The following is a 23,579-nucleotide window of genomic DNA, read 5'->3' on the forward strand; positions in this document are numbered from 1 at the left end:
AAACAGCCTGACTCTGATGCCTGAGGCCTGATGCCAATTGTGTAATGGGCTTGTTTGAATATACACAAATGACAATAACATTTGAGAGCTTCTTCGCTGTTATTTTCAGCGAATAACAACCTAAATTTTGGACTAGTGATGTCAAAAGTACTGGTACTTCGGTACCAAGTCGATACTAAAATAAAAAAGTTGTAATGATACCAGTGATTCTACAGTACCGGTAGTACCGAGCACTGACTTAATTCCTGTGATCACAGACTCATTTGAGTGCATGATTTGACACTCTTTTTTACACAGAAATGGACAATTAATCCAATTAAAATTGTGAAATGTCCTAATGTCCTTATTAAACCGCAAATGGATGTGATTTAATTAAATAAATATACAGTCTGTATCTGCATTGCATTGCAAAGTGAATGTGTGAAGCTGCTCATATGCTGAAAACACAGACTGATCAAAACACCACACTGAGCATCTGTGCTTATTAAAATAGGTGACAGAAGAGATTCAATGTGAAGACTATATATTTATATAATTAAGTTGCAGCATTTTGTGGTTCAATAATCTCACTGGGTCATATAACCAACACCTTTTCCGGAAGTATCATCAAAACACAGAACCGGAAAAGCATTCACGTCAAAATAAAAGTTTGATTCAAAATAAAAGCTGTACTCGCGAAATTTAAGAAACTGCGACAGAAACATATCACTAGTGTTTACTAAAATGTATTTTATAATAATTATAATAATAATAATTATTATTATTATTTGTATTATTATTATTATTAATATTAGTATGTTGAACCTATATCTCTCTCTAGCAAGAGTGCCGTTGTACTGAATATAAGTTTTCATCAATGTTTTCATATTTAAAGTGATGCTCTGTTGTGCAGCACTTTATTTAACAAAATAAGACCAATGTTGTGTTTTAGATAATGTTTTGAGGATATTTACTTAAATGACTTCATTTAAAGGTGCAATATGTAAAATTTTCCATGTAATATTTGCCTTTTTTTTTGCCAAAGTGTGAACGGCTTGTAACACAACTTAAAAAATGAGCCCTTCCCGGACTTCCTAGGTTGCCTATTAAAGCCTGTAGACTGATTTTCATGCAAAGGGAGCGGGTCGGTTTTGCCGGGAAAATCCAAAGGATGTGACGTTTCTGCACGCTCCTGAGAGCCTTGCCTCAGACAGTAGCTTCTCTTCCGCTAGTCAACAGCAACAACAGTCTGCAACACTAGGTAACGTTATCTTAGAGATGGAATCCAGCAAACGGCCAGCTCGCAACACAACACCGACTCCTACACAAACTCAGAGTAAGCCAAAAAAAAAAACATTTATCTACTGCATCCTGTCTGGCTAAGCGGGAACGCGATCGTGGTCGAGCGAAAACTAGAGTGAACATCGGCAGGGCATTTGATTCCTGGAGGAAACTTCGTTCGGTTTTGGGGATCAAAACCGACCCTGAATTGGCGTTCTTCTTATTGGACAGGTAAGCTTACATAACTGCAAAGCATGTGTAATATAGTGCCATAAGGATTGATCTATGTAATTTTAGCTAACTTGGTCTTGCCTGCTAACGCTGACGAATTGCAAGCAACCTTGTTTCGTAACTTTCAAATCATTTCAACGATCTTCTCTTTATACTAAAATCAGGTTAATGTCAATGTTAATCTGTATTTATTTAGCAAGGTAAACTACAATAATACATTAAATGAATGCTAGACCATGTTCAAGATGATGCAAAAAGCTCCATTCATTAGTGTAACGTAACTTGGTTATGCAGAAAATATACATTCTATTATTATAAAACAATAGCACATCGAAATATCAAAATGACAGTTGTGATGGAATCACATCAGTACTGAATTGTGACAACATATTTATAATGTACAATCTATTTTATAAACAGCTACTGTCATGATCCACCAAATTTAGCTAACAGCTATTGATAAAGCTGGCTGGCTAGCTAACGCTGACATAGGCTATGGTATAAATGCAGTCAATGTATCATGCAAAGAAAAGTGATTACTTCAAACTACAGTCTCGCATAGTCAAACCTATATCCACACTTTGTTTTAGCCCTGTTCCAGCACTGGAGAGTCAAATAAAGTTTGTAGTAAAACAATTATAACTGTGTAATTTTAATTATGCTACCTCATCTGTTTGCATGATGCTGGTGAATCATGTTCAGCCTCTTTGTACGTTACGTCATTGTTTTGGTCGATGCTTGCGTCCCTATGGAGTGTGTTTGCGTGACAGTATGCATTGCCCAATTATTTTATGGAAATAAAGCAGCATAAACATTCTGCATATCATCTTCTTTTGTGTTCTGTGGATGAAAGAAAGTCATATGGGTTTTGAACAACATGAGGTTGAGTAAATGATGTCAGAATTGTCATTTTTGGGTGAACTATCCCTTTTACATTTACACTTAAATTTCATTAGCAGACAATTTTATCAAAACTGAGATAAAAGTCACTACATCACAAGCCATTCATCCTAATGAGATCATACCATATGAGTAAGGATGAGGATTAATGCTCTTTATCACCTTATTACACAATGCTGCCATTTGGGAAACAACATTAAGTGTTTTTTTTTTTTTTTTTTTTTTTTTTTTGCAGTTTATTGTATGGAAACAAATATTGTCAATATAGTGGAGGCAATTGAGTGTCCTAAATGTATAAATGTCCAAACATGGCTTTGGCAATATTGGCATTTACTGCATTCCTGTTGTCAATTTGCCCAGTGGTAATCTTGTCTAGTTGACTAAACAATGCTTTGCTCAGGGTATGAAAGTGAGAGACTAGCATGTCTGAAGAGTGCCATTCATCTCTTCAAAAAATCTCTGGCATGATATTTTTAATATGTTAATTCTTTTAAATAAATACAAATATATATATACACTACCGTTCAAAAGTTTAGGGTCACTTACTCATTCTTTATTTTATTTAATTAATTAATTATTATTATTTTATTTTTTTACATTTTAGAATAATAGTAAAGTCATCACAACTATGGAATAATAGAAATGGAAATATGGGAATTATGTTGTGACTAAAAAAATCCAAAAGAAATAAAAACTATGTTATATTTTAGCATCTTCAAAGTGGCCACACTTTGCCAAGATTTTGCAGAAATGTACTCTTGGCATTTTCTCAACCAGCTTCTTGAGGTATCACCCTGGGATGCTTTTTAAACAGTATTGAAGGAGTTCCCATCTATGTTGGGCACTTAGTGGCTGCTTTTCTTAATTATTCGGTTCAAAAACTTTTTTTTTTTTTAAATAAAATTTTAGTTTTGTAATTAAATAAATTAATATGTTGGCACAATTATATTTTTGTCTACAAGACTAATTTCAAACATTTAAGCATACACCTTCAGATCAAAAGGTTTTTAAGGTCATGAGAAACATTTCAGGCAAGTGACCCCAAACTTTTGAACTTTAGTGTATATATTTTGTTTTATTCATATATTTTTTTCACTTTCACAACACCATTGTTAAGATGAAGGCTACAGTGCCTACACATTTAAAATAATTTCTTTACTTTTGCTGTAATGTTAATTAAAAGGTTACTCTAAACCTCTAATTTAGCCATCATCTTATTGTCGCATTCCGGATAAATAATATAGAGGCTATGAGTCATTATACTACACATGCTAATAACTGTAATCTAACAGCAATTTAGCAGAAAACATTTTTATTACCTATCAGGAATAATCATTAGTCATGTTAACAAAATGGAGTCTGGCTAACGATTAAACACATAATCTCTTAGAAGATTTATTCTGCCATATTGGTTTAAAGTATTACAAGGTAACAGTCTAAAAATTAAAAGTTAAGTGTGTGATTTGGGTGTTTTGTGTGTGTGTGTGTGTGTGTGTGTGTGTGTGGGTGGGTGGTTTACGAGGACTTTTTTTTAGGTTACAAACTGGTAATTACAAGGGTATTATGCTATAAATGTGGTTTATGAGGACATTTCTAGTGTCCACATAATTCAAATCGCTTAAAAAACATACTAAACAATGTCTTTTTGAAAATGTAAAAATGCAGAAGTTTTTTTTGTGAGGGTTAGGGGATAGAATCTATAATTCGTACAGTATAAAAATCATTATGTCCATGGACAGTCCTCTTAAGGATAGCCGCACCTACATATGTGTGTGTGTATGTGTGTGTGTGTGTATTCACATTAAATTCTCAACAGTGATTGTTATTAAATTCTGATAGCTAATAACCATAAATGAAATGCAGTATAAAAAACACTACCGTTATACACAGTATACTACCATTATTTATTTTTGGCCAAAGAACAAAATAGATTATTTGCATAACAGGTATGCAAATTTAGGGAATTGTTTTTTTCATTGTCATGAAAATAATGTTACAATGTAAAAAATCTTAACGATCCCCCAAATAGTGTTTATTTTTTTTATTTCATATTTCTTTCTTTTTATGTGGGTTGAAATATGACCCAGACTTGCTCTGGACAGGCAGAGGTTAAATTGGGCCGGAACGATCCTGATCAATTCAAGAAAGAAAAAATAAATAAATATAAGCAGTTTATAGTCTATAATTTGTCAATCCACCCCATTTCCTGTATGCCATGCTTGTCTGGCCCAGTACACACATGCTGTCTGCATTTAGAGAGTTTACTAGCTAAAAATAACGATAGTAGAGCCTGCAGAGGCAACATATTCCTTTAGCGCTGCACTGTTCTGTGCTGCACTGCGGGAGAACATTCTCTGTTCTCCCGCACAAAGCAGACGTGCACTCCACCTCGCTCTGCTCTCCGTTCCGTCAAATCACAAAATAAGATACGGTACAACCAAATGTGCCCCTGTTTTGAAAACTGGACCAGCACACTGTATACCACAAAGGTGTTAGTGAAATTTGTGTATTTATCTGTATGTATTTGTATCTAAATTTTAATTTATTATTTTATTGTTTTTTTATTTAGAAAATATACGTGTTTTATGTACTGTATATGGCCCCCAGTATATATCAATATTAGGGTTCCCCCAACTCCAAAATGTAACCCTTGCTGACAGATGTTATGGGATTCACCCATAAATAGGCAGAGAAGAAACCTGTGAAAGTGTCATGACTGTACTATTTGATTAGCTTAAGTATTTACTTATCATTTCACATATCAGTGCAAAACTAAATGGCCACAGAAAACCTTTGGCTTGAAATGTAACAATTCAAGAGAACTGGATGTAGTTCTTTTCAGTTAAGAACTACATCCAGTTTCATTTACCACAGTAGAACCGGATGGCCGGGACCTGTGAAACATTTCTTCAGTAATTTTCAGTAGCAGTGGGATGTTTGAACCCTGTTGCCTCTTAAATAAGCTTTATGAGTAAGTGAATGCATCTAGTTTAGCTTATAAAACATTTAACAGTATAAGGTAAGGTCAAACAGCCATCACTGATTATTTATTGGAAAACAAAAAAAGCTTGGAGGAGAAACATATCTTTCATTTGCAGTGCATGATGCAGAAAATATATATGGCAAAACTTCACAATAACCCCCATGGCCACATACAAATTAAAAACAAGTTAATTTATCATACAGTAGTCGACTACTGGTGATAAGGCCCCATTTCACTCCAAGCACTTATGGGAATTAAATAAGCAAGGCTTATTTTAATAAATGGGTGAGTGGAATATTCATATAAACTGGCATAAGTAAGCACATATTTCAATTACATTTAAAATGCCATTGTAAAAGATACAGGAAATAAAACACATGGGAGGATTAAACATTGATTACATGATATAACTGAGAGTAATTCACTTTAATAAATTCAGATTAATAATTATGCCAGATCACTAGGCCATGGGCTCAGCAGGTACACTGTACATTTATAAATAACACTAAATCAAAAGTTTTAGTATGCATTATAGAAATAGTTGACCCAAAAATGAAAATTCTGTCATTAATAACTCAAGCTATATTCAAGTTATTCAAAACCCGTATGACTTTCTTTCTTCCATGGAACACAAAAGGAGATCTTGTGTTTGCATATATTCAAATATGGCATACAAAGATGAGTTTTTGATGAGGTTTGATATAATTGATGCCAAATGCCATTGATTCTCGCATCTCATATCTGAATTTTACCTGCCAGTTTGAATATGCAGATGTGCAATGACATTACCAGTGGCTGTTCTTCACACAAAGCTATCGTATGATTTCAGAAGACTTAGAATATAGAGCATGAGTCGCATGAACTCCTTTTATGGTGCTTTTGAGTCGTTTTTGGAGCTCAACAATGTCCATTATTATTCACTTTCATTTTATGGAAAAGAGCACTGTGAACATTCTACAAAACATCTCCTTTTGTGTTCCACAGAAAATCATGCAGCTTTGGAATGACATGAGGGTGGGTAAATAATGACAAGATTTTCTATTTTTGGTAAACTGTTCCTTTCATGACATCTGCAAAGAAAATTTAATGTGCATGATGCCTACATGTATTTACAGTACATGAAACGTGTGAACTGGAGTGTGTATGACACATGAACCTCACCTCATCATAAATGCTGTCATTCTTCTCAAAGTCTCCAGACTTCCTCGGCAGCACATGGACATGAACATGCTGTAATTACAAGAAAACAAACAAAGGAACATTTAATCGAAAACCCGTTCATTCAGTAAAGCTGAGGTCACAACCTGAGACAGGTAAGCTCTACCACCCTCCATATCACTTCATTACAATGCAATCTTCTGTCAGCTTGTGGTCTTTTCCTTGATAACATTCCTAAATCATGCAAGTGTTACTGTAAATTCCACCAAGCATGCATCTTTAAACTTCTAAGACTGCTTCTTTTCATACTTTTAAAACTGAAGATGACTTTGTCAGATGTCCTCTGCAAATTCCCTCCTGAAATATGCTGTCACAAACTTGGCCATCTGCACGGTTAGTTTGTGAAGTTGTACTCTCCTTGGGTGCGCATTAGCAACATATTTCGAGTCCCAGCACAACTGGCTCTGTTTTAATGAACAAAACATCAGGCACTGTGTATAGATTGCCGATCCAACATATTGTACAGTGGCCCAAAAAAATAAAAAAATTAAATAAATATTGGACACTTCGACCTCACTAAAAAATGCAGTATATAACAAAATATCAAAACAATGGCATTTTTGAAGAAATTAAAGATTTATATATATATATATATATATATATATATATATATATATATATATATATATATATATACGTTATTCTTTTAATTATTTTTTATCTATATTTGTCCTGTTTAAATTGTTCAATTTGACATGGATATACAATTATTTCATAGGAATGTCTAGTTGCGTGTTAATAAAAGGTGGGAATTAGAGATGCAAAAAGAGATGTAAAACTGTCACTGATCTTTGAAGTCCTTTTTAAAATATATTTAAAAGTATAAAAAAAAAAATCAAAGTCACACATCAAGACAGTAAAACAGAGGACTGTCACAATCCTTTCCCAATAGTTTTGCAATGTGTGATCATTCGCTATTAATGTATCAGAGCTTTCAGCATGAAGACAAGTGACATGACAGTTTAAAGTGGACTGCAAGCATAAAAATCTGGAAATATAAAAGAGAAGGTACAGAGAAGCGGCAGTGATGTGACATTATAATGCTTTGGTGTCTCCTTGAAAAGCCACATAAAGTTTAAACAACCTTGATTTTGTCTGCTTTTTGGACCTTCAGATTTCTGACCACCATTCACTTGCATTGTAACCAAGAGAGCTGAGTTATTCTTCTAAAAATCTTTGTTTGTGTTCTGCAGAAGAAAGAAAGTCATACACATCTGGAATGGCATGAGGGTGAGTACATTATGAGATCACTTTCATTTTTGGGTGAACTATCTCTTTAAGGGCATGTCTTTGATAAACAAACTATATCATCTATTGTCCAAATCATCTACCATTAGAAGGATTTCACACTGTGCTGAACTCTACCAGGGTATAATAAGCTAATTACCATGCTTTTTAATTCATTTTTCATTAGTCTGTTGTGATAAACAGCACAGGCTTTGTGAATAAGTATTTATAAATGTTACAAACAAGATAACATGTTTGGAGGCATCTGCTTTGTTGCAATGTGTTTTCTATTTAATTAGTTCATTTGCATAATGTCTGCATTATTAAATTTGCCTACCTTGAGGAAAGTATGAACACACACATACACACACACACATGCTGGTATTTGTGGTTTACGAGGACTCTCCATAGACATAATGATTTTTATACTGTACGAACTATAGATTCTGTCCCCTAAACCTAAACCTACCCCTAAACCTAACCCTCACAGAAAACTTTCTGCATTTTTACATTTTCAAAAAAACATTGTTTAGTATGTTTTTTTAAGCGATTTGAATTATGGGGACACTAGAAATGTCCTCATAAACCACATTTATAGCATAATACCCTTGTAATTACCAGTTTGTAACCTAAAAAAAATGTCCTAGTAAACCACATAAACCCGCCCACACACACACACACACACACACACACACACACACGAGTACCATATCATCAAGAAGACTTTTTAGTGGGTGCTTAGCAAGGAGAAGGAGAGCTCAGTAGACCAGAGCGAGTGGCAAAGGGCCACAAACTGAATAGTGCAGAAAATTGTAAAGGATAAAAAAAAAATTTGATTTTAAGGGCAATCTGACAAGGTGAAATACATCCGTGGCTTTGGGGTCAAAGTCTGACATACACTGCGCCTCATATTACATCAAATAATATGTGGATTTCCTTGTATAATGTTTTTATTAGTTGTGTTTCATCTTAAGTATTTAAGCATTAACATTTAAGTAACAGACTTCATTTTAAATGCTACATATTGCTAGTTTTCAGCACTCTGAATGCCATAACATTCAATATTATTATGATATTGAAAAATAACATTCTCTATTATTATAAAATACAGCATAGCCTAAGTATTATTATGTTGACTAAAAGCTGAACAGCAGATAAACTTGTACTTAAAGCTGAAGAATGTGTTAAAAAGACTTTCTCCTATCCCTGCTTAATTTGCAGAGACAACTATTAGTAAGCCATTCATAGGTTTAACTGTAGGCACTGTGTCTCTGTGGCGCTTTGAAAATTCCTCTGTTTGTTTTGAGCGACCCGCTTAGACAACACCCCAACAACGTTACTCAACCAATGGCATGAGTTGAGGGTGGGACTATCACATTCATTGACCAATGGCATACGGGGAGCATATTTAGAAAGCTGTTTTGAAAACAAAGTTTATATTTGCAATTCCGTTTGGTGGTGCTAGTGATGCAGAAATTACTTACTTCAGCTTTAACTAAATAGTTACCCAAAATTAAAAATTCTGCCATTATTTCCTCTACATCACGCCATTACAAACTTGTATGCTGCTATTTTTCCATGGAATTTGCGTGCTCCTCTTTTCCATACAACAAATTTTCATAGTTACTATGGCTGTCAAGCTCCAAAAAGGAAAAAAAAAAGCACCATAAAAGTAGTCCAAATGACTTGTGCATTTGATAAGTCTAATGAACCATAAAAAACTTTGTCTGAGGAACAGACAGACATTTATAATTATTAATAATTCAATAATTAGATAATTACTTATCTCAGTAGCTATGTTTCCATCTAAACCAGCTATTGTTCTTCAAACCTGCATGCAGCTCTTTGTTACAACACATGGGACAATCAATGGTGCTTGCCACTAATGACATAAAAACTTGTGCGATGCATCTAAAAAAGCCATATCTGAATTTGCGCAAATGCAAATTAGATTTCTGAGCTGCAAATTTCCATTGAATAATTACTCAAATTATTCTAAATTTCTCTGCTTGTGTTTGAAGGAAAAATAACAGCGGTTTGGAATGACACAAGGGTGAGTAAACGCTAACAATTTTCATTTGTGATGAACTATTCCTTTAAATGTGATTTTTATTAACAGATTTCCATCTATGTCTAGTGACAGTTTCTTAGTGTGTATGTCCACTCACGGCTCATCGAGATGGTCATTTAGATTTTTGCCAACCTTATAAACTTGGAATACCTTTCTTCAAGCCTGATTTACAGAAGGAATGAATAATAATAATAAAAAATAATCTGCAGCTGCAACCAAATTCTACTGAAAAAAAAAAAAAAAAAAATAATTTGGAAAATGTCCTCTCTTCTAATTAAAACAGATGTCTTTTAATTAGCTTCTGACTATGAACAAATGTGTAAAATGGCCACTCTGCTATTTATATTGTTTAGGTTAAATCCAGTCAGACAAGTAGACAAATGCATTTTGTCACCAGCAGCTGGCCGCAATTAAGACATGGAGGGTCAAAAGCAATGGAGGCTCACAGCCCAGAATACTTATTACAAGAAGAGACATCTTTCCCTGAGTAATCCAACCCCGGTCGTGGAGTTCCCCCAACACTGCACATTTGGATGTCTTCCTTATCTAACAAACATGATTAAAATAATTTGCTTGTCAGTACAGCAAGGCATTACAAGTATTTAAATTAAATAGTTTTATCTAATTAAAATATATTGTTTTGCTCAAAATTTGTACTGTATGTTTGTGCTGTAGACTGACAGTGTGTTCACTGATTGTATGATGCATATAGCACACAAAACTGAAAAGCATTAAATATTCAATCTGATTAGCTGGCTTTACGCAATTTACGGCATTTTTAAAGCACTATTATTTTTTTATTTTTTTTATCACTGCCAGGAAACAAAGTCGTGCTTACAAGGTACTGGTTTGATTCACTGAGCACTGGATTTTCTTAAGTTTATCACGTTAGTGGTAATAATAATAATAATAATACATTTAATTTATATAGTGCCTTTCCAGAGCTCAAGGACACTTTACAATAGTAACACAATAATACACAAACAAAGAACAGTCACAAAGACACAGTTCAGATAGCACAGTCATTGAGAGTGAATACATAACACATTAAGATAAATAACACTGATAAAACAAAAAAGCTTTAAGTTGAGATTTAAACTCAGAGATAGTAGAGATGCTGCAAAGAGTCGGGGGAGTGAATTCCATATATTGGTGCAACTACACTGAATGATCTGCCACCCATAGTAGAGAGGCAAGATCTAGGGATAGAAAGGAGTCCAGACCCGGACCCAGAAGACCTAAGCGAGCGGATCGGGTTGTAGGGGAGAAGCAATTCACTAAGATAGTGAGGTGCCAGACCATGAAGTGATTTAAATGTAAGCAGGATTAGTTTATATTTGATGCAAAACAAAACTGTTAACCAGTGAAGTTCAAACAGGAATGGAGTAATATGTGCTGAGCGCTTGGTATGTGTAAGAATTCTAGCAGCAGAATATATTGCAACCTAGCAATAGAGTTAGCAGGTAAACCAATGAAGAGGGCATTGCAATAGTCAAGACGTGAGGATATAAATGCATGAACCAGTGTTTCGGTGTCTTTGAGACTGATAAAGGGATGAAGGCGAGCAATGCGGCGAAGGTGAAAGAAGGCAATTTTAGATACAGATTTAATATGAGCTTCAAAAGTGAGGGAGGGATCAAATATGATACCTACATTTTTTACAGTATTGGACAGTTTGATGAAGTGCCATCAATATCACAACCAAAGTCATAAGGAATTGTTTTCATAAGTGTTGGTGTTCCAATAATAATGATTTCAGTTTTATCCATGTTCAGTTTTAGGAAGATGGAATTAAGCCATTTTTTTATTTCATTTACACATGTTGATACCAGTCTGGAGAGTGGGAGCAGATCTACAAGCTGTACATATTTGAATGTCTTCAGCATAACTGTGGTAATTGAAACCGTGGCGGCGAATGAGTTAACCCAAAGGCAGTATATATATAATGAATAGTAGAGGTCCAAGAACTGATCCCTGAGGGACACCTAATTTCAGGGAAACAGTAGGTGACTGATAATTGTGCATTGAAATGTAAAACTGTCTATCCGTGAGGTATGAAGAAAGCCAGGAGAGAGCAGCACCAGTGGCACCAAATCTGAGAGGCGGGAGAGAAGTAATTCATGGCAAACAGTGTCAAAAGCAGAACTAAGATCAAGTAATAGAAGAATGGAGAGAGAACCAGAGTCACCAGTGAGTAGTAGGTCATTGACAACCCTTACAAGGGTGGTTTCAGCACTGTGAAGTGGGCGAAAGCCAGACTGAAAGGGGTCAAAAAGATCATTTTGAACAAGGAAAGACTGTAACTGGGAGGGAACAACTCTTTCCAATATTTTGGAAATGAATGGTAAGTTAGAGATAGGGCGAAAATTAGAAAGAATAGTAGGGTCAGGTTTTTTTAAGTACTGGAGTTACTGCCGCAGTTTTAAGTGGTAAAGGGAGAGAAGCAGAAGCTAGAGGTATGTTTATGAAATGTGAGATAGGTGCGGAGATGACAGAATGACAGAGTTTGAGGAGGGATGTGGGAGCAGGATCAAGTCGGCAAGATGAAGAATTGGACTTCAGTATTAAGTCACTGATAGAGGAGGGGTTTGTAGGAGTAAAACTAGACAAATATTGACAAGAGTGGTCTGGCATAAAACTAAAATCTGAAGCCTCATCTATAAAGCACTGGCGGACAGCATTCAACTTTTCCTGGAAATAATTCAGGAAAGAACAACAAAGCTCATCAGATGCATGGACATCATGAGCTGGAGGTTGGGTGAGCTTATTTATCATGTCAAACAAAACCTTGGGCCTATTGCTTCCTTTATTGATAATTGTAGAGACATAGTTAGACCATGCAGAGTTCAGAGCAATTTAGTATACGTTGAGGTGTTCAGTGAGAGCTAGATGGTAAACAGTAAGACCTGTTTTCCTATAAAGCCTCTCAAGCTGTCTACCAGTGATTTTTAAGGCCCAGATCTCAGGTGTATACCAGGGGGAAGTGTGGGAGGAGGGAACAGACCTAGTCTTAATAGGAACATGCTCATGCAAAATTTCTGAAATAACAGAGTGGTACTTAGAAAGTATCAATGAAGGACAGGAGACATGAAAGACATCAGAAATTGCAGAGGAAGCTATGGAAGCAGAAAATAATGTGTCTCGACAGATTTAAGGTCATGATAGGATATCATTTTGTTATTGCATTTTGTTCTGAGCAGGTAGACTAAAACTAAATTCAATAAGTTTATGATCAGAGATGCCAGTGTCAAAAGGAGACACTGAAGCAATATCAAACCCAAATGTACAGATTAAATCAAGAATATGACCATGAGTATGAGTAGAAAAAGACACCTGTTGAGTCAAATTAAAACAGTCAAAAACAGACAACAGTTGAGATGAATTAGAGCAAACTGTATCCACATGAATATTAAAGTCACCATGCAGGAGTACATGAGATGACGAAGCACAGGCAAGAGTCAACAGTTCACTGAGTTCGGAAAAAAAGTCAGATTGAGCCTTAGGAGGACAATATAGTAGAATAATTGTGAGAGGACAGTGAGAATGATACTGTGTAAAATCTTTGAAAGATGCTCAGTGCATGCTCAGCACGCAAAAGCACGCTTCATTCGCCTCAAGGAGATGCGCGTCAGATATGAGAAGCATATTTAATGCTTATAAAGCTCTGAACATGAGATTAAAACAGTTAAGTTTGCTCCGGCTACAGCCACTCGCCAAAGTGGCCAGTAAGGGTAACGGAGTTACCTGCCACTGCCGATTTTTACTTATATTTCCACATTTGTGGACCAGACTTTATGCCGGTAGTCAAAATTTGAGACTTATAAAAGCATCAACATATTATCTTTGGCACATGCTAATGTCACAATCAAGTGTGTGTTAGTTTAGTTTCTTTTACGTTTCATGTGAGAAGTGTTATTCCAGTGAGTGGCTGTTAATGAAGATGAAGTCTATGAACAGTGCCTCAAATCAGTTACTTTTGATTGCATTATGTTGTATATATAGTCCGCTACCTATGTAGACAGTAGACAGCAAATCAGCTCTCTGCACAGCCATGATCGATGTAAATGCAATAATTACAGTAGAGCTTCAATCATACTGTGGGATGAATTTAGTGGTTATGTTTTATCATTTGTGGAAAACAACATGACAACACAAGATGTTATACAACAAAAGAGTCAAAAGAAATTGCAGAGAGAATATGTGCCATCTTTCAGTACATAATCATCACGGCATGTACGTGATCAAAAATACTCTTGGTACAGTCTGTTGGCCTGGGACATCATAATGGATCAATTCTACCATTAGAAAAGCAAATAAAGCTTGAGAACCTGAAATGCTAAGAAATCGACGTACACCCACACAAATGATGATGGAACATGTTATAAATCTATGATAAATGGCAAGGCATTGTTCAGAGCAGTCCATACATACAGTAGATACACTACTCAGTTATGTTGGTAATGATGAATATGCTGAGGAGTTTTTAACTTGGAACCATCACCCACTGCAGGCAAGATAAATCACCCTCTAATGCAAGACAAATGACTAAATTCTTAAGTCACTCTGCAGTTTTGCTAGATAGAGAATAAGAAAACCCAATTTCACCATATGAATACTTAGATCTGTCTTCTGTCTTCATATAGCTCCAGGCAGAGAGGTTAGTAAAAATGTATTCGTTTCTATAGAGTGCTGCTCGTTTATTCAATCATAGATCCATTTCTTCGTCCTTCTTGTACTCCCGGCACGAGCACCTGATTGCAATAATGTGAGTGATAAATGGATCCAGTGCTTTAGCATATCAGGTGTGCTATATGCAAGCTATAATCTGTTTTCATAAAGGGACTAGGCAGGGTTCTAATATAGAATAAATCCATGTTCAGAATGAGTTTATGAATTATGGAATTTACACTACTTGGTTAAAGCACATTGAGAATAATCTGCATATCATGCGTTTTTGTGCCTTTCTGTGAGGTCCACAGAGATGCTCAGGTTTCTGAGCTATCTTGATAAACGGTTAGCTATATTTTATGATTTTACAGAGGCAGATTATTTTATAGACCAGCCTGTGGGATGTACCTGCTTTGTGGGTATTGGGTTATCCATGTGAACATAAAATGTACAATCTGAAATCCATTTCTCTATTTCTCACCACTTCTGTATTGACAATCCACACCATCTTATTGTGAGCACACACCGGCTGAAAAATAGCTTGAGTTATTAAATTGGCAAATACAAATTTAGATTATAAGAGGCTCCACGGGGACATCAATGTTTGTTTTTTTTTTTGCCATTTTACTCCAGCTCTATTTAGGGGCATTTTTCAAAGCACATCAAATCAACCTCTAAACTGTCTTGACTGCGAGACTTTGTGGCAATCAACAATTCATGGTGCTTATTTTATACTGGCAGTTTAGTCCAAAACAGAGCATGGTTTGCATGAAAAACTTGATAATATGTAAGTTGTTTTGTGGGTTTACTTTATAAAAAAAACAAAAAAACAAAATAGCAAACAATTTCACACAGAAAAACCTAGTAAATTTAACCGACCATATTTTCAAGTAAAGGCTGCACACAATTCTTGGTGGCTTTAATTATAATTTTTCAACTTAAGTTTGCTTTGCAATACTCTGTTTCAAGTAAATTTTACACACACTTTGTTCATTATACTCAAGTAATGCAGCACTGATTTAAGCCATGCTTTTAAAAGTATATTTGCATTTCATTGCTTTAACATACTGCATAGTCATGTACCACATGACACAGAAGCCTTCCACAGGGTAGCTTAATTCATGCTATTTAGTCTATTAGACAACATAAACTTGCTTTAATGCAGATAGAAACAAGATGTAGTGCTGCACATGCAGACCTGAACACTTTCAACAGATATCTGAAAGTGTAGAAATTTTGAGTAGAAAATGAACTTCAGACTTCACAAAACAAGATGTTACCAAACGTAATAACAAAATCAACAATTACAATTAACTTGCAAACAGTGAAACCATGCAAGCCTATTCATTATTTAAGCCTGTTGCATGCTGGGAACACCAGCTTTGAAAAGTTAAGTCAAATTTACTTATTTTATTTACCTGTGAAATTTACTCAAATTAGCAAATAAATATGAAAAGGTAGTATGTTTTAAGATTGATACATGATGACATACTGTAAAAAAAAAAAGATATTTTGATTTAACAATCAAACAAACAATATTAAGATTTAACAATCATAAATGATATTTACTTATAGGCAATAGCATAAATTATTTACTTGTTTGAATTGAGTACAAAAAAAGGATTTACTTCATTTTTTCAAGTTCAAGCTTAAACTTATTCAATGTAGAAAAGTACTTAATCTTTTCTGCTATATTTACTTCACCACAAAATATCTTTTTCAGTGTTGTGACCTGTTGTGTTCTCAATCATGTGCATGTTTGTGATGACGGAAAAGCTGGGAACAATCGCTCTTGCAACCTGCAGCAAACGTGCCCAGTATGAAAACCACCTTAGACCTTGGTCAGTCAAAGTGGCAGTCGGCCACTGTGTTAAGTTCTCACGTGTCTGGTTCAAATGAACCATCTTCACCCCAGACAGTCTGTGGGGCCCCCTGCTAACAATGAGATGGGGACCCCGTCCACAGGTAGTGACATCATGCCAGAGCATTTGTATGTGGGCTGAAATACAGTAGTATTACAATGTGAAAAAGACACTGCATTCATATAGCAATAGACCAGAATAGTGAAAATGACAAAGCATTTTGAAATACTTTGTCAAAGTTTTTTGTCATTCGTAAATGACATAATTTTTAGGTAATCAACCTATGGCATTTTTCATGTTGAGCAGGAAAGTGCAATCAGATCGCATTGGAATTCTAGATCGCAATCCAGCCACTGTGAAATGCACATTAATACCAGGTGTTAAGGGGGCCATTTGCTCATAATTGCATGAGGGGGCCCCTGGATAAGGCCACATAAGGTGTCCTGTATGCCAGTGGTCCCAGACTGACTGTGACAGACAAACGTAAGAACATGAGAGCTTGGAATGCCGCGGACAAATGAACGAGTCAAAATTCCATTCTTTAATAGCATTGTGGGCAGAAGTGGTGATTTAGAACAGGTCTTTGGCAGCGGGCTGGAACTCGAGCATTGCCATTAATCGAATGACAGCGATGCTGTTTTTCTCAGCCGGGGAGGATTGATGTTCCCAGCGTGCTGTGTGGGGCTAATGAGCATGAGGGAGATGAGACATAGGGGAAAAAAGCAACATTAAAAACACCAACAAATAGACACGAGGACCAACAGCTTTCAAACCCATCCATTAAGTGCTAGTGAATATTTATGGTGCTGCCCAACCCCCTCTTCGAGATTTTCCTCTTTTATTTCTTTTTATGCTCTTTATGCTCTTTTTTTATGCATTGCTTGTTTCAAAGCAATGCCTGGAATTCAGAAGGGTTTATTGCAAGGTTCTTTATGAAAGTCTTTATAAACATTTAAAACATGTAGAAATAGCAGTTAAATAATCACATTCAGGTCATACTCATAACTTAATAGAGTATGTGGGTAAATCGCACAAAACCTGTGAAGAACATATCCTGGTCATGTTTTAGCTCAAAATCAATGTTTTTTTTGTTTTTTGTTTTTGCATTGTGACATACCATTAAACAAAAAATCTTATTGTTATTAGGGCTGGGTAAAAATATAGATTTTCCAATGCATTGCAATCTTCATTTGAACGATCTCGACATCAAAAAATCCCAAATTGATCTTTTACATGTGGCAACCCTATATAATGCAAGTAAATCACTCGCATGGGCAACCAAATCTCACTTTATGAGACTAAAAAGTTGTGTAAAAGTTTGGTTTAACTCGTTCTGTGTGTCCAAAGACAAGATCCACGGATCCATTTGTCATTGAATAATGCCTCTTTTAATACCCTTTTTACAGTCAGTTGTTGATAAAACATTTTTTAATAATAATAATGATAAAAAAATAGAAAGAAACATTTAATTCTAAACTCACATTGTTTACATGCGCTAAAGAAATTACACACATTTTCTCTCGTTATATGCATTTACTGGCTGATGTCGCTAGTGCTAGAGACTGTACCGATTAAGCACGTTCTACATATCAATGTAAATACTTGAAAAAAAGTAAAAAAGTATGCAAGTAAAAAATACAACTTTAACAAAAAAATATATATGCAACATAATATATACAATTTCAAGATATTATTTGATGGAAGATACTGAATTTGAAAAATTTTCAAAAGCTAAAATGTGACCAATTTGACGATAGACTAATGATAAAATATAATTTGTAAAATTAATATTTTCAAATTGTACCTAGAAGGGTTGCCTAGAATGTTCCATTATAATTAAAACCATTATCTGGGAGAGAATTTATTTTATATGTAATAAAGATGGACATTGTAACAGAAATGTTCCCATATGAATTGATATAGAATCGAATCAAGATTGGAATCGAAAGCTTGTGAATCAGAATCGAATCGGGAAATCTGTATCAATACCCAGCCCTAATTGTCATTACATTAAAATAAAAAAAATAATTTCCCTAGGGGTCTTACTGGGGAAATGGAAGCAAAAGCTTCCAGTTCACTGACATTCTTTGGTTTCTGTGCTGCCACTGCTTACTTGAAATCCCAACAAAGATTTTCAAAGGGATTTTAATGATGGACTAAAAGGGCCATTCAAGGACATTCCACAACACATCCATGAACCAGATTTTGGACAACTTGGATGTATCCTTGGTGTTACTGTCTTGCTGGAAAGTCCAGTGATCACCGAGCTTCAATTTACACACTGAAGGCATCACATTTTTGCCAAAATGGCCTGATACCTGAAAGAATCCATGGTGTCAGTGACATAGTCAGAATAGCCATTTCCTGCAGCCACAAAACACCCCCATAACAGGACTGACCCACCTCCATGCTTGACTGTGGGGATGGTGTCATTCTTGTCATCACCTTGCCTTTCTTACTCCAGATGTACTGCTGACCCATGGGTCTAAAATTAATTTTCAGTTTAGTGTCATACATCCATAAAGCCTTCTTCCAGGACTCCACATGTCTTTCCAAATTCCTCCTTGAATATTCAAATCAACATTTCCCTTGGTGAAATTTTGCTGTCTTCCAAAGAAGGTTGCTGTTTATATTATAAAAACGTATGAATGGTACTGCCAACTTTGTCTATTGGAAATTCAAGTGCCATGGACATGTACTTTTAGCCATGGCCTTATCAGCTTATTTTTAATTGCATTTTTTGCATAGAAATTCATTTTTGCTTACATCACTAAACTTAAATTTTAAAACTTAAATTAGTGCCATTGTAAAGTGATGGCTTAATTTTGTTTTAAAACAATTACTTGTGTAGCCTTATATATTTAAGAAACAGCTTTATTAAGACATGGCTTTATTTTTAATAAATCCTGCTATTTAGAAATATTAGGTTATATATACACTATGACATTGAATGTGTCACTCAGCTGATATAGAAGTAATGTTTAAAAATACTGGGTCATCAGAAAAGCTTACCTTTGTAAATCCTTACTGTCTTGGCGGGTTGAATAATTGTGATTGCAACTGTATATATATATATATATATATATATATATATATATATATATATATATATATGTAAAGAATAACTGACAATGGTCCGTTGAATTATTGAAAAAATAATGCACACCCGAGGTGGTAATGCGGTCATGACACGCACGACGCAGGAGGCCGGAATCAATTATTCCACTTATACCACAGTTACCACACCTTAAGACATTGTTCAGGGTTTTATTTCAATACATTTTCTGGTTTTCATCCCTAAAACGCTCTTGTGAGTAGAACAAGTTTCCACCATGGATTCGGCATCTTGCTTTGATACAGTCTGAGCCTTCGTTGCTCGTTTGAAAACTTCACTTTAGAACTAGGATTGCGAGGCTTGCAGAGAGACACGGAGCTGTGTTTGTGTGTGGGCAAGTGTTTTGTTCTGTTGAGTTTTATGTTGTGTTTATATTATTAAAAGTCTACGTGCATTGTTCAAGCCCATCCCAGCTTCCTCCTTTCCACCCTTACAACAAACTGTATTACAGCTTCAAAATCATCAAGATATAAGTTCTTCTCAGCAGCAGTGTGTGTCGCCATTTTTGTATATAGCTTCTCCGATTTAAACCTTAACAACTGTTTTCAAACCTACTGAGTTGCAGGTGTGCGCTGACATGACGGCTCTGTTTCTTGCTCACGTAGAAATGCGTAATGCGTTTAATGTATGTGTGGGAGTGTGTGTGTAAAGGGGAGGAGGGGAAGCGCAAGGGGGTTTTCCACAGATATTTCAGATAATATAGAAACTGTTGTATTGATCAAGTGTATCTAGCTCTGATACAGCACAAGCCTTCATTGCTAGTTCAAAAATGTCACTTTAGAACTAGCAACGGAGGATGCGCTGCTTTTCGGCATTGGAGTAACAAAGTAGTGTGAGTGTGTGTGTACGAGCAAGAGAGAGGGGTAGAGGTAGCGTGGTTCTTTCCACTATAGCTATGCGAGGCTGATTAGGGCAAAATACATTGTAACATAAAAAGTTTCACATATTAAAAGTTATTTCGGATTATAGAAACTGTTGTATTTATCAAGTTGTGGGGGGTGTGGCTCTATTTGTTGGTCATGACACGAGTCTCAATATATGTGTGTGTGTGTGTGTGTGTGTGTGTGCGTGCGAATGTATGTGTGTGAGTGTGTGAAAGTGCGGGGGAGACGAGGGAGCTTTTCAACCGAAACTGGAATAAATGTAGGATATTACAGACATTGTTTGATGTTCTTAACCGAATTACTTTAACCAATGTCTTTGTTTATATGGTTATTTTGCGGTAGTAGCATGTACGGCATGTGTGTGTGGGTGAGACGAGAGCGAAAGAGAAAGACAGAGAAAAAGAGAGGGAGCACAAGGACGCTTTTCAATCGCAAATGAAATAAATTTAGGATATTAGAGACATTGTTTGTCATTTTTTATCCGATGTACTTAACCAATGTCTTTGTTTATATGGTTATTTTGCGGTAGTAGCATGTACGGTGTGTGTGTGTGAGATGAGAGTGAAAAAGAAAGACAGAGAAAAAGAGAGGGAGCACAAGGACGCTTTTCAATCGCAACTGAAATAAATTTAGGATATTATAGACATTGTTTGTCATTTTTTATCTGATGTACTTAACCAATGTCTTTGTTTTAATTGGTTATTTTGTTGTGGTAGCCTGTAGGGCTCTTTGAAATAACTGAAATAATTTGGTGAAGTGATTTGGAACCATTATGCAGTCAAGACCTGGAACTACTTCATAGCCGTGCATTTACTTGAAAAATAATTGCACACCTTAGAACATCTGAACATCTTAGATGTCAGACCGGATGTTTCCCCAGCCTGAATCAGGCGGTGGGGGTATGTGACAAGGAGGAGGGTGTGGCCGGGCCGAGAGGATGCACGCCCGGTGCTGTGTTGCTCAATCAGTGGGAGAGAGATAAAAGGAGGAGCCGGGGACTCCAGAGAGATACACACACAGCAGTGTTCGTGTGTGTGCGCTTTTGTTTATGTTAAGTCTTCGTCAGTGTTTTATTAAAAGTCTGTTAATTGTTATCCGGTTCCTGCTTCCTCCTTTGCCGAACAAGTAGAGATCTGTTATATATATACACTGGCAGCCAAAAGTTTGGAATAATATATAGATTTTGCTCTTATGGAAACAAATTGGTACTTTTATTCACCAAAATGGTATACAACTGATCACAATGTATAGTCAGGATATTCATAATGTGAAAAATTACTATTGCAATTTGAAAAAAAAAAATTAAAAACTCCTTAAACTACTTCAAAGAGTTCTCATCAAAAAATCCTTCACATGCAGCAATGACAGCTTTGCAGATCATTGGCATTCTAGCTGTCAGTTTGTCCAGATACTTAGTTGACATTTCACCCCACGCTGTAGCACTTGACATAGATGTGGCTGTCTTGTCAGGCACTTCTCACGCACCTTACAGTCTAGCTGATCCCACAAAAGCTCAATGGGTTTAAGATCCATAACACTCTTTTCCAATTATCGATTCTCCAATGTCTGTGTTTCTTTGCCCACTCTATCCATTTTCTTTTTGATTTTCTGTTTCAAAAGTGGGTTTTTCTTTGCAATTCTTCCCATAAGGCCTGCACTCCTGAGTCTTCTCTTTACTGTTGTACATGAAACTGGTGTTGAGTGGGTAGAATTCAATGAAGCTGTCAGCTGAGGACATGTGAGGCATCTATTTCTCAAACTAGAGACTCTGATGTAATTATCCTCTTGTTTAGTACATCTGGCCTTCCACATATCTGTCTGTCCTTGTTAGATTTAGTTGTCCTTTGTCTTTGAAGACTGTCGTGTACACCTTTGTATGAACTCTTCAGTTTTTTGGCAATTTCAAGCATTGAATAGCTTTCATTCCTCAAAACAATGATTGACTGACGAGTTTCAAGAGAAAGCTGTTTCTTTTTTGCCATTTTTGACCTAATATTGATCTTAAAGGTTATAGTTCACCCAAAAATTAAAATTTGCTGATAATTTACTCACTCTCAGGCCATCCAAGGTGTATCTGAGTTTCTGTCTTCATCAAAACAGAATTTAAGATTTTTAGGATTTCATTTCAGGCCTCCTCCTTTAAACAATTCAAGTGAATGTACTCCATTTTTTTCAAAATGGTCCAAAATGCATATTTAGGGTGCAACAAAATAATCCACACGAATCCAGTAGACAAATAAAGTTCTAACAAAACAATACTTATATACTTTTTAACAAAAAAATGTCACTTCTGTACATCTCTGTGACGTGCGTTCATGAAAGGGATGACGTAAGCTCGTTGGTAAGGCCACGCGTGGAGGAAGAGGCAGGAAGCGCATCATTGTTTACAAGAGGAGCACTGTACAAAAGTTTAATTGTCTTTGCTGTAGATTTGTATTTGTATAAGTGTATTGTTCAAAATGGTCGTTTGGTATCCTGGATGCTTCAACCTTCGGAAATCCCAAAGAAAATGCACGGCGGGAAATTTTTTTACTTTTCATCGATTGTCTATACATGATCATGAGTAACTGAAGCTCTGGCTTATCACGCTGAACCTGGATATCAGTACACCCCTACATTCTCTCAAATATTGGAAGGTGTGCAGTGAACATTTTACCCCGAGGATTTCAGACCATCGAAAGAAACAAAGGGTCAATATCTGAATTCATCGGCTGTGCCCGTGCTGTTTTTCCAGCGAACTCAGGTATGTGTGAAAACTTTGTCATATAGCCTATATATTTCTATATAGTAGCTATAGTAACAAACAAAACATGATACTTACTCTACTGATAGGGTTCCACTGGGTGCTTCTGGCCTAGGACAGCACTTCCAGTTTATTCGTGGCAAACTGAAAAACACCTCTAAAATGTTGGGGCTCAGTAATGGTGGAAAACCAATATGTACGGTAATGCAGATAGGACTAGGAGTGTTCTCACTGGCTGCCTCACTAATTGTTTCCAATGGTGGGATTGCTGCATAGATCACCATGTCTCCATAGATCTCTGACTCCCTGAGACTTGTGATTGCGCCGCTGCTGCAGTCTCCTCCATCTCCCTCAATTCCTCATTGGTGTATTCGAGCTCAAATAGGTAGGGTTGGGCGAAAAACTCCATTTCCTCTT

General features: G+C 35.9%; 1 protein-coding gene across 2 annotated transcripts in view; it reads right to left on the reverse strand.

Annotated features, from left to right (window-relative positions):
- Window positions 1-23,579, reverse strand: part of fhit (fragile histidine triad diadenosine triphosphatase) — a 413,370-nt gene that overhangs the window by 75,958 nt on the left and 313,833 nt on the right. For both annotated transcript variants that reach the window (XM_051672680.1, XM_051672681.1), the window contains exon 5: window positions 6,536-6,604. In XM_051672680.1, coding sequence (XP_051528640.1) covers window positions 6,536-6,604 — 69 coding nt within the window. The remainder of the gene's footprint in view (window positions 1-6,535; window positions 6,605-23,579) is intronic.

The sequence above is a fragment of the Myxocyprinus asiaticus genome, chromosome 35, assembly GCF_019703515.2.
Source record: "Myxocyprinus asiaticus isolate MX2 ecotype Aquarium Trade chromosome 35, UBuf_Myxa_2, whole genome shotgun sequence".
In the NCBI taxonomy this organism is placed as follows: Eukaryota; Metazoa; Chordata; class Actinopteri; order Cypriniformes; family Catostomidae; genus Myxocyprinus; species Myxocyprinus asiaticus.